The sequence below is a fragment of the Diabrotica undecimpunctata genome, chromosome 6 (assembly GCF_040954645.1).
Source record: "Diabrotica undecimpunctata isolate CICGRU chromosome 6, icDiaUnde3, whole genome shotgun sequence".
Lineage (NCBI taxonomy): Eukaryota > Metazoa > Arthropoda > Insecta > Coleoptera > Chrysomelidae > Diabrotica > Diabrotica undecimpunctata.
This window is the reverse complement of record NC_092808.1, coordinates 114501945-114514588: the sequence shown is the minus strand read 5'-3', so window position 1 is coordinate 114514588 and position 12644 is coordinate 114501945. Positions and strand designations below refer to the sequence as shown.

The window sequence follows — 12644 nt, the reverse complement described above, 5'->3', positions numbered from 1 at the left end:
GTACAAACATAACAACGTACCTGTTAAAATTGCTATTAAGAATGCTAAGACTGTCAGGAATTTGTTCTCTAAAACTAAAACACCTCTGTCCCTTCTGGAACAAGTTAATGTAATATATCATATACCTTGTGCTGAGTGTGACTCATGTTACATCGGTCAGACTGGGAGATCACTGAGAGGGCGTCTTACGACACACCGCAGTGATATCAATTTATCTAAGCATACTTGTGCTCTTGCCCAACATGCCATCAACACTAAGCATGAAGTAAACTTTAATGAAGTTAAAATTCTTGGCACTGAACGCAATCTCGTTAAAAGACAGTTTTTAGAAATGTGTGCAATATTAAAACATCCTAATACTCTAAATAAGAGAACGGACATTAGTAATTTGAGCCAAATTTATCATGCATTAATTTTACAGAATTAGGCTTGATATGTTGTTTACTTAAATTTTGTCCCACATTGGGGTTTTCTTTATCACATTTTCTTATAATAAATTTAAATAAAAATAAAATATAAATAAATTATTCCTTCTTTAATTAAGATTTATCAACTTACTTTTTATGAATTATTTGTCAATATCACTTTTACATAATTAAGTAATTGTTCTTTTTGATGAACTTGTTTGATAAAATTTTAAATTGAATCTGATTCATAGAATCCTTTTCATTACGGTCCTTGTTTGAACCTTTGGATTGTGGAAATTTTTATTAATCTTCACCTGTTAGCTGGCTAACTAGTGACGTCATAATATTATAATATATGATATATTGGATTGACTTCTCTTGCTTTGTTCTGTGTTGACAGATCAATCACTGTAGGGTAAATGGTGATCTTAACCACCTTTTCCTTTCATTGTTTGGTTTTTTAACGACAAGTTGTCAACCAAATTTATCACATTCTTTGAATATACCGCCTTAATACAGAGGTTGGTAGCTTGCCTTGCTGTTTATGTCATTTTGACATCAAGGCCACTTCTATTCACGTTGTTGTGCGTGGGTGTCAAACCTGTAAATTCATTTACTAACGAGACTCAGTAAGCTAAAGACTGGTAACTTCATTTTATCTTTATTACTATTAATCTTTAATAACTAATAATGTTACCTAAAGTTAAAATTAAAATCTAATTTTTTAAATAAATTTGTTGGAAGTGCAATCTAATGATCTTTCTAGTTCTTTACACTTTAAAATAAACCTTAATGTTTTTTTACAAAATTTTTTATAAAATTTTTTATATACATGTATTTTTATCACATGCTCTTTTGCTGTGCTAATTTTGTCAAATCGCAAACTTTACCTAGTTTCAATTAATTGTTATATACAACGTTAACTCTGAATGTCCAGCTTTGTAAGCTTTTTCATTTTTTTAACATCACTGACTGCTACATGTCTTTGTAAGGTAACACACTTTTGGTGTAACTTCTCTATGGATGTTTGGTTTCATATTGTTCTTTTTAGATGAACTGATGATGCTTTCTGAGCAGAAAGCGAAACGTCTTCAATAAATAGATGAAGTAGCCACCTTCTTTGTCTTTTATTTCTCCACTTTGACCGAAAAACCCACCACTCTTCGAGTATACCTTAGTTTATATATATATATATATATATATATATATATATATATATATATATATATATATATATATATACATATATATATATATATACATATATATATATATATACATATATATATATATATATATATATATATATATATATATATATATATATATATATATATATATATATATACCTATATATTTATATGCATCAATTTTTTCTTATAATAAAATTTTTATTCTCTGTTTCTATTTTAGGTTATTTAGAGAAGGAGCACAGAATAAAAAATATGAAAACACCTTCATGTCATAAAGATGAAGAATCTATAAGTGGACACTCTGGAGAGAAAAAATTAAATAAAAATATGAAAATTCAGACTGCACAAGGATCTTACCGGTGTAAGCCAAGTGATTTTAAACCTTATAAATGTGAAATTTGTCTTAAGCAGTTTTCCTACAAATATGTTTTAAATGAACATGTGAGAGTTCATACTGGGGAAAGGCCTTATAAATGTGATATTTGTCTTAAGAAGTTTACTAAAAATATATATTTAAGTGTACATATGAAAGTTCACACTGGAGAAAGACCTTATAAATGTGAAATTTGTCTTAAACAGTTTACTCAAAAAAAATATTTAAATAAACATATGAAAGTTCACACTGGAGAAAGACCTTATAAATGTGAAATTTGTCTTAAGCAGTTTACTCAAAAAAATAATTTAAATAACCATATGAAACTTCACACTGGAGAAAGACCTAATAAATGTGAAATTTGTCTCAAGCAGTTTGTTCAAAAAAGTCAATTAAATAGACATATGAACGGTCACATAGGAGAAACAGTTATAAATGCTCACTTACATAAATGTGAAATTTGTCTTAAGCAGTTTTCCTACAAATCTGTTTTAAGTGAACATATGAAAGTTCATACTGGGGAAAGACCTTACAAATGTGAAATTTGTCTTAAGCAGTTTTCCTACACATCTGTTTTAAAACAACATATGAAAGTTCATACTGGAGAAAGACCTTATAAATGTGATTTATGTCTTAAGCAGTTTACTCAAAAACATAGTTTAAATGAACATATAAAAGTTCACACTAAGGAAAGACCTTATAAATGTGAAATGTGTCTTAAACAGTTTTCCAACAAATCTGTTTTAATTAAACATATGAATGTTCATACTGGGGAAAGACCTTATAAATGTGAAATTTGTCTTAAGCAGTTTACTCAAAAAAGTCAATTAAATAGACATATGAAGAAAGTTCATATTGGAGAAAAAGGACTTATAAATGTTCACTTTTATAAATGTGAAATTTGCCATAAGCACTTTTCCTATAAATTTAATTTAAAGAATCATATGAAAGTTCATACTGGGGAAAGACCTTATGAATGTGAAATTTGTCTTAAGCAACTTTCCTACAAATCTGTTTTAAAACAACATATGAAAGTTCATACTGGGGAAAGACCTTATACATGTGAAACTTGTCTTAAGCAGTTTTCCTACAAATCTGTTTTAATTGAACATATGAAAGTTCATACTGGGGTTCATTTAAGTTCACCTTATAAATGTAAAATTTGTCTTAAGCAGTTTACTAGAAAAAAAAATTTAAATGTACATATGAAAATTCACACTGGAGAAAGACCTTATAAATGTGAAATTTGTCTTAAGCAGTTTACTCAAAAAACTAATTTAAATGGCCATATGAAAGTTCACACTGGAGAAAAACCTAACACATGTGAAATTTGTCTTAAGCAGTTTATTCAAAAAAGTAGTTTAAATGAACATTTAAAAGTTCACACTGGAGAAAGACCTTATACATGTGAAATTTGTCATAAGCAGTTTACTCAAGAAGCATATTTAAATAGACATATGAAAGTTCACACTGGGGAAAGACCTTATAAATGCGAAATTTGTCTTAAGCAGTTTTCTTACAAATCTGTTTTAAAAGAACATATGAAAGTTCATACTGGAGAGAGACCTTATAAATGTGATATTTGCCTTAAGCAGTTTACTCAAAAATATAATTTAAATGAACATATAAATCTTCACTCTGGGGAAAGACCTTATAAATGTGAAATTTGTCTTAAGCAATTTTCCAACAAGTCTATTTTAAGTCATCATATGAAAGTTCATACTGGGGATAGACCTTATTCATGTGAAATTTGTCACCAGCAGTTTACAAAAAAATCATATTTAAATATACATATGAAGGTTCATACTGGAGATAGATCTAATAAATTGTGATATTTGTCTTACGCAGTTTTCCCAAATCTGTTTTAAAAGAATATATGAAAGTTCATACTGGAGAAAGACTATAAATTTGAAATTAGTCAAGCAGTTTCTCAAAAAAGTCAATTAAATAGATATGAAAGTTCACACTGGAAAAAAAAAGACTTATAAATGTTCAAGAGTTCGTTGGAGATTGTTAGTACTCAAGATCCAAGGTAACAAATTTTTTTTTCATTATATTTGTGAACCTACCTTGTCGCCAGCAACAGTAGCTAAAGACTGTTCGATTTGGATGCGATAGAGATCAAGTTATTGAAGAACTTTTATATATTTTTTAACTTCATAGACACCTCGACTTATTATCTTTCAGACGACTTCTAAATAATTTTTCGAAATTGTTTTCAATAAATATACTGTTTTCCAGTATATCAGAATGTCCTCGGGCTATTTTTTTTTTAAATTAACAGTTTGTAAGACGATGAATTGTTAATTTCAATGAAAAAATGTGGAATTTACTGAGTGTATTTTAAAGAATTACACTATTTTATAGAAGTTACATTTCCCTACATAACTTTTTCCGCATTTAACGGATCGTTCTGAAATTTTTACTAAAGCTGCTTTTTACATAGATGAGTGTAACCTATAGAAGGTTTGCCGCTAAGGATAACAGACTTATAATAAAACTAATAAGAGTAGCTTACATTTTGTTAATTTCAAAATTTTTAAGTTTTTCCGCTATAACTTTTTTAGCGTTTGTAATGAAAAAATTTTGCAAACAGCATTTTATTCTTTGTTTGAAAAACAAAAAGATCGATGGTTTGTAGAAGTCTGTGCTATCAAAAATAAACTCTAGGTAACATTGTTTTCGTTGCAGCCTTATTCGTGATTACTTTCGTTAAGGTACACTTTTTTGAAGAACACTATGAATTTGTGTTACACAACAGTACCCCGAAAAGCTAAAGCGTATACTTTAACGCTGAAAAAAATATGATACTTATTGTATTTGTCGAGGTTTTCATTTTGAAAACAAGAATTACTAATAATCTCTGCAAATAAATAAACAAGAAGCATAAAAATCTCTCCGGAATTCTCAAAGAGAGTGATAGCAAGACAAAAGGTTACAAAAAAGAGTTGAAATTATAAAATACGTCCATACAAATTTATTTTGTGGAGTTTATTGCATACTTTATATAATATATATATATATATATATATATATATATATATATATATATATATATATATATCTATATATTTTTTTTTCGTGTATTCTATATCTTTTTGATATCGATAGTTAAATATTTTGTACTTATTTTTATTATTTTAGTTTGTACATTATAATTCAGCAAATAAAGCATTTTTTTCTCAATAAATTTATGCATTTTTTTCTACAGCATTCAGCATTTCGTTAAATTTTATCACGCGTGGTTTTCCCTCATTTTCAAGGAACACAACTATTTGGGTATGCAGCGGAAGACAGGACAAAGAAGTATTTTAGTTTACCAAGCGTTCGTAAATATTTATTTGCAGCATTAGGGTGACTAATTGAGGTTAGTTGTCATGGTTTTTATAATATGGAATAAACAACTCATCTGACCCCTACAAATAATGGCGAAAACTAACAAAAAATTGTTTTAAAAAACGTTTTTTTAAACACTTAGAAACACATATTTAAAAACATTTAAATAAAATTATGTTATAAAATAATTACAGAACATGTAGTAATAATATAAAATTCTAGGTTATACATATTCCTATTAGAAACAAAACAATATATATATATATATATATATATATATATATATATATATATATATATATTATTGATATTAGTATCTATATACACAATGAACATAGTTCGCTAGTAACACATAGCCACCTTTGGAATGGGCATCTTTCGATGTAGGTGAAGTTAGCGCCATTTGTTTCATTATAACCCATGGTACAATGAACATACCATAGGTTGTTCTGTGGAAAGGAATATTCAAAACATTGTGGTAACGTAGAGCTTGATGGGGAACATTAAAGTTAATCTGGCTTAACAGGTTCGGACAATCAATAAATCCATGTATGATCTTATATATAAATATAGCTCCTGACATATCACGACGGTTCTTGAGTGAGGGTAAAGATAATTGTTGTTCGATACAGGAATAATCATGATGTTCAATAGTAGTGTGGACACGGAAGGCACAATATCTCAAAAATGTATGTTGGACTCTTTCTATGGTATCAATATTGTTCTGAAAATAGGGTGACCAAATAACTGAACAATATTCCAAAATAGTTCTAACTAAGCAACAATACATTAATCTTGTTGAATCAATGGAGAAATACTTGCAATTCCTAGTAACGAAACCAAAAAGTTTAAAGTAATTACTATTTAAATGGGAATAAGCCACAATTAAAGGTTAAAGTACGTTTATTGACGTTTCAATTTCCACTTCGGAAATCGTTCTCAAAATACAAACATTAGTAAATGAAACAATTTTTTTTTGTCAGCATTTGACTACAAATTTTACACACACATTTAAACACCAAAAGCCATTCAAAATACGACATCGAATACATGACACAATAAATAAACAACTTACATAGAGCCCATACAAATATTTACAGTCGTTAAACAGGAAGTTGATAATAGTCGGTATGCATACGTTCATCCGTTTGTCCCGAGTGTCCATTACTATAGATGGATGCCCGATTCAAACAACTGAGATTAAAACACTCACACGACACAAAATACATGATAAACCACATTTCAACCAAATTCTGCAGCCAAACCCCACTCATCCTAATCATTCCGGTGACGAAAACTATTTCTTTGCAGTCTACGTGAGCAAATTGTAAGAAATAGCCTCCCTTTATACAACAAACCCCATCAAAACTCAAAGTTCTTACCGGAGAAAAAATACCTTACCATCATAAACAGATCCAACCAAAAAACACCCACCTCATCCCCCACTTCAGTCCCAGAAAACATCACAAAAACATACCTAAACGAACGCATTCCTTCACAATTCTGCAATCAACGCAGATTCAATCGATTATTTAAAACTCAAAATCTACCCGGTTCAAAGGTCGAGTCCCTTACAGTCAATTCTGCCAGCAAATCTGCCACACTTACAACCAGAGCTAAAATTAATACATCATCACTACAAAAACACCTTACATCCCATATCGAAGTCGATAACATTACAGTTACACATAATACACAACATAAAACTGCGACAGAAACAATACCTACTGAACCTTTACCCCCAACCTTACAACCAACACATTCAAAATGAAAGACATACGACCCAATCTACAGAACGATCAATTCAAACAATCGATACGAACCATCCCCTACAGCCATCACACACAAGCAACACAAACACACAAAATAACTTAACAGGACAACACAACGCATATAAATATCTTATAGAACACATCCCACTAAACATTTGCCAACAAAATCATCTCAACAATATTTTAAAATCAAACGAACTTCTTCCCAACAACATAGCCCACTTCAAAGTCTATTCATCAGATAACACATTCCAACCCCTAAATATCTACGAATTCCAAAGAAATCTAAGAAACAACATCGGTGATAACATAATCACTATTGGACACAGATATTTCAAACAACACCCACAAAAGTCTTTTAAAACAACAAACAAAATCCAATCAAACCTCCATCTCGTCATGACAGGCGATAACAAAAATCTTTCACAAGAAGACATTAAAGACCGTCTATCATAAGACCACTTCCCTCACACTAAAATCGTCAGAATAATTGCCCTCTAGAATTATATCCATACGCACTTTGTTCGAGTCTTCGCAAACTCAAAACAAAAGTTTGCGGAAGCACCTAATAGATGGCAACAGCAGTTTCAAAAATAATTGCCTGCTCTGCCAAGTCACCCCAACAATTTCAAGTCACCCAACTCTACGGTACTGGTTATTTTGTTGCGCTGATTCACCCACTGCACAGAATTCCCCTGTTCTCCCCTACTCTTCTTACGGTTTCTTCATTCATCCTGATATCAGTTGATTCTTAGCTGTATTTTTGTTTTTGCTGATGCCTATCCATTCGGTTTTCTTTGTACCACTCATAGAAGTATCTGAAAATCATCTTTCAAAACTATGTCATCAGCATACCTTAAGTTATTGATGACTACTCTGTTGGCAATTATACTTTATGTTCTGTCTTCCACAGCTTTTCCGAAAATCTTTTCTGCATATAAATTGAACAAAAGCGGAGAAAGCACACATCTCTGTTTAATTTGGGTCATATAGAAACTTTTTTGAACGTCTGACCTTTAATTCTAATGTCAGCTCTCCGATTCTATGCCAAATAACGCATCTCTTGTACCGAAACCACTCTTGAAGCCAAACTGAGATTTGCCAATGTATTCTTCATATCTGATATACCATGCAGTCCATATGTATGGAATAAATTCATTTTTAGCGTTATTATGTACTATGTGAAAAAACCCGAAACAGATTTTGGTTGATATAGATATACAACACCTCTCCCCATATAAACTTTATCGTAAAAAAATATTAATAAATATAGTAATCCTACAAGAAAATGCGTTACAAAGGGAATATTAATTAGTATTAAATTCTTATCGACCCCTATAACGGAAGATATTTTGAGAAACAATTCTTTTTGGAATTTTGAGAATATAGTAACATCAAATTCTTTAACGTTTATAACAATGTTACTTTTTTGCAGCACCTTCAAAACATATTGATAAAAATCGGACGTATTTTTAATATTTGCACACATCGTTTGAATTTTTCTGAGATTGTCGTTGTCAGTAAATTTGGAATTATATACAGTTTGAATCTCTTTACCAATAATGATATCCAAACTATTGTAAATTTTTCTATTACGTATAACGTTTGGTAAATTTGTATTAAAAAAGTGTCTTGAGTTCTTAGTTGAATGGACTCTCCATAATTCAGAAACACATATATTTGGTACTATTTTGGAACTTTCTGGTATGGGTTTGATCTCATGTCTAGCCAAATAAACTTGAGCTACAAATGACTTGGTAATAAAAATATTATCTTGAATCCTGCGATCAAAATGATAAATATTATCCAATATAGTATCTGCTTGTTTTTTCATAAAAAAATCTGAACATTTATATATTTCAGCTAAAAAACTATCCGGTAGTTGAGTTAGCAAGAACATAGAGTTTGAATTAAATATGTCAATATCTTCATAAGCACCCCATAAACCTCTCCACAAATGATCAATAACGCTAAATCCCTTATATTTGGTACAAATAACGTATACTTCAGAGTTTCCACTTTTTGATGTACAGGGTTTAAATAGTGCTACTTTGTCAAACGAACAATTTAAAAGAAATAATAAGTTGAGCGTACTTTCCTCAAACATGGTAAAATTTTTCAAAACGTACGTTCCTCCTGAAAACAAAGAAAAGCATTAAGTAACAAGAAAATTACTAGGCAAATTTTTATTAAAATTTATAATATTTAATTATTTAATAATTATTTAATATTTAAAATATGGAGCATAAAAATTGTTTGCTTTATAATTTCTACATCTTTGATGACAGATACACATATTATAAAACAGGTAAACAAATCTTAGACCATTAAATTAAATCGGGAGCTTCCAAAACATAGACGTATATATTAACATAGATCGAGCATACCGGCCGCTCGTATTGATGACAAGATCTCTTGCGTTTGTTCGATCTGTTTCTCTCCTGCGCATTGAAACTTCTTACTCTCTCTCCCTCTCTCTCTCTACATACTGCTCGGTCTATGTTAATATATACGTTTATGTTGCACAAGGGTATTTTGATCGTTAGGCCATATGATAAAAGTTGCATCTACGAAGCCATACGTTCAATTTAAGTAAATGTAATTCCAGAGCTGAGGATTCTATGGTTTTCATGAATATATCAGCAATTATAGGGGAAAAAATGGAAGTCCATTGAGATTCCAAGTACTTGTCTGAAGAAATTGCTTTGAAATAAAAATATATCGCCCATGAGCGGCAATAGTGGCACAACTCAAAAAATATTCATTTTGGACTAAGAACCGGTGTAGATATAAAAATATACATTCTTTTTATTCTTTTCAAAATGGGAAATTCAACGAAAAAAAGCTGGACCAACTAGAAGAATATGGAAGGAAAAGAGGGAAAACCGTAGAGAATATGAAGGAATTAGTAAATAATAGAAGAGAGTGTAAGAACCTAAGGGAATGGTTTGAATGCAGTAGTGCAGAACTTTTTAGAGCGGCAGTCAACAGAGTCCGCATAGCCATGATGATTTCCAACCTTCGATAGAAGATGGAACTTAAAGAAGAAGAAGAAGAGAATGGAAAAAATGAATATATGATAAACAGAAATCACATTCCGACATCTAAAGGGTAAGGGGAGCTAGAGAAGTAATAGTGTACATAGTATGGACATAATATTTTATGATAGTGATATACACAATAAATACCACTAAATCAAAATTGTCCCAGGGATATAAAATGGTCTAATTGACCCCATCTAATTATTTATTTACTAAAATTTAATATATGAGATTTGAATAAGTACCTGTTTGTAAAACCCTCAATGCTGTTATAGTTTCACAAAAGTGCAATCTTTCGACATGACGTTCTTGTTCTCCAGGATCACTCATACAGTCCACACTTCCATCTTCAGTAATTAGGGATACCTAGAAAGTGCATAAATATCAGGTTAAAATACAGACTTAAAATACAGATTTAAGGATATTTAGAAACTACTTAAAACCATTAAGAGATCAAATTCTACGTTCATTTTATATCGATCCGATATAAATTACCTAGTTCAATGACGATGTTTAGTGAATACAGCAAACAGAGCCGCAAGCCTAAACGAAACAATATGGAGAAATAAAAATATCGGAAGAGAAACTAAAGGCAGAATTTACAAAACAGTTATCAGACCAATAATGACATACGCAGCAGAAACAAGACCTGACACAGAGAGGACAAAAAGGATGTTAGAAACAGCAGAGATGAAAAATTGATGGTAAGACACTATAGGAAAGAGCTAGAAGTACAGATATACGACGTATATGCAAGGTGGAGAACATCAAGAACTGGGTAAGAAATGGAAGAGTAGAATGGAACGATCATATAAGCCGAATGGCAACAAATAAAGTCGTAAAGACGACAAGAGACGGTTCCCCAATAGGAAGACGATCAGTAGGAAGACCACGAAAACGATGGAACAACTTACTGGAGGCACATCGAAAAACATACAGAGTCATGTCTATATAAAAAGAAGAAGGAGGACGATATTTCACATTGGTTTCTTTTTACTGATAAACCATTGTAGAATACTTACAAAATCTCATAACAACGCTGACTCATCTGCTTAGTCACGTCAATCTACGAACGAAACGATGAAATTCGACATTACTGACAACATCTATCTAATTGTCTGCAGTGCGTTCTCACAATAAAACAGAGTGGCTACCTATTGCATTGTGACATTTTTTAAAATCTTTTAATTTTTTTTTATTTTTAATTTTGTTCCTTTAATATACTAAAGATACGCCATTTGTAACAAAAGTGTGGGAGTATGGCACTTTGAATGAGCGCCAATGTAACAAAATAGGTGTAATGTAGCAAAAAATGTAAACTATGCACCTTTGCTACCTATTACCTTTCATGATAAGCTGAAGGATTCTGGATCGGTCTCCTCTAAAAACATGCCCTAGGTATTAAATGTTTCTTATTTTAATAGTTTTAAATAATTAACGAACGGCATTTGGTATACTTAATACAGTTTCGTTGGTCTGCATCACTGTTCAGGGTATTCGAATCAGCCTACACATCAAATCTAACATTTGATCACTCTTCAACGTGGTTTATTTAAATTTCAGACACGTTGTTTCAATTATGCACTTGATCTCATTACTTGAGTCCATCGATGTATTACACTAAGAATGGAGCCTGTTGATATTTTTAAATGTAGTTGATAGACGACGGTTCTGACGTCATATTACTAGCTACAATGTCCGACGTGAATTTGAAAGATGATTCATTATTTCCCGATATTTTAATGTTACAGGTAAGCAGGTAACATTATGTGTTCAAGTCAATAATTTAATGTATCATTTTTGGTAAATTAAAAAATTCGTTAAATTTTTAATACCTACGAGCAACTACGTACCTGTAAAATATAAATGTTTTATAATGTTATAAAAATAATAATTTTTTAATTTTACAATGTTACACGCCATTATATATTTTATTCAAATGTAAATAACAACGAAAATTAATAATTATTGTAAATATATATGTACTAAAAGATTTTTTTTCGTACACCACTGACATTCCGGAAACAAAATCGACCATTGTTACTAGCTACTTTGGACGCAAGTATTTATTCATAGGTTGCATCCATATAATATTATATCGATGCTTGCTTATACTTGGTATGTAACCTAGCATCTCAGATATTCAAAGTGAGTTACTCTCTCAATGTTTTGTTGATTAATTTCTAGGGAAGCATTGTTGAGAGGTTGGCGACTAAATATCATAAATTTTGTCTTAGAAACATTCATTTTTAGACCCATATCTCTTCAATTCACCATTAACTTTTATTCCAAAGTCTTTATCTTGCAAAGCCTGAAACCTATGAACAATAATTTTGAATCCTTCTTCCAAAATTAGCTGCTTACTAGCGGACCAACTCGACATCGAGTTTTTTAAATGAAATTTTTATTTTGCGAGAAAAATTAAGAGATCAATACAAACAATATAAGCAAGAATATACATAACATTCATCAATAATAATGCAAGTAAAAAAAAAGTGATTATGGAAGTCGACCTCAAAACC

At 30.6% G+C, this 12644-nt stretch overlaps 2 protein-coding genes across 3 annotated transcripts in view; one reads left to right on the top strand and one right to left on the bottom strand.

The window, feature by feature from the left end:
• LOC140443757 (uncharacterized) overlaps positions 1–12644 on the top strand; it is a 63749-nt gene that overhangs the window by 5724 nt on the left and 45381 nt on the right. Inside the window, exon 2 of one of the 2 annotated variants that reach the window (XM_072535174.1) lies at positions 1821–1961. The exons of the other annotated variant lie outside the window; for it this stretch is intronic. Within the exon in view, the coding sequence (XP_072391275.1) occupies positions 1821–1961 (141 nt within the window). The remainder of the gene's footprint in view (positions 1–1820; positions 1962–12644) is intronic. 2 annotated transcript variants of the gene reach the window in all.
• The window catches only part of LOC140443190 (cap-specific mRNA (nucleoside-2'-O-)-methyltransferase 2-like), a 31880-nt gene continuing 24866 nt past the window's right edge, over positions 5631–12644 (bottom strand). The window contains exons 4-6 of the mRNA XM_072534299.1: positions 12280–12334; positions 10368–10488; positions 5631–9217 (exon numbers count right to left, since the gene is read on the bottom strand). Coding sequence (XP_072390400.1) covers positions 8259–9217; positions 10368–10488; positions 12280–12334 — 1135 coding nt within the window. The 3' untranslated portion in view covers positions 5631–8258. The remainder of the gene's footprint in view (positions 9218–10367; positions 10489–12279; positions 12335–12644) is intronic.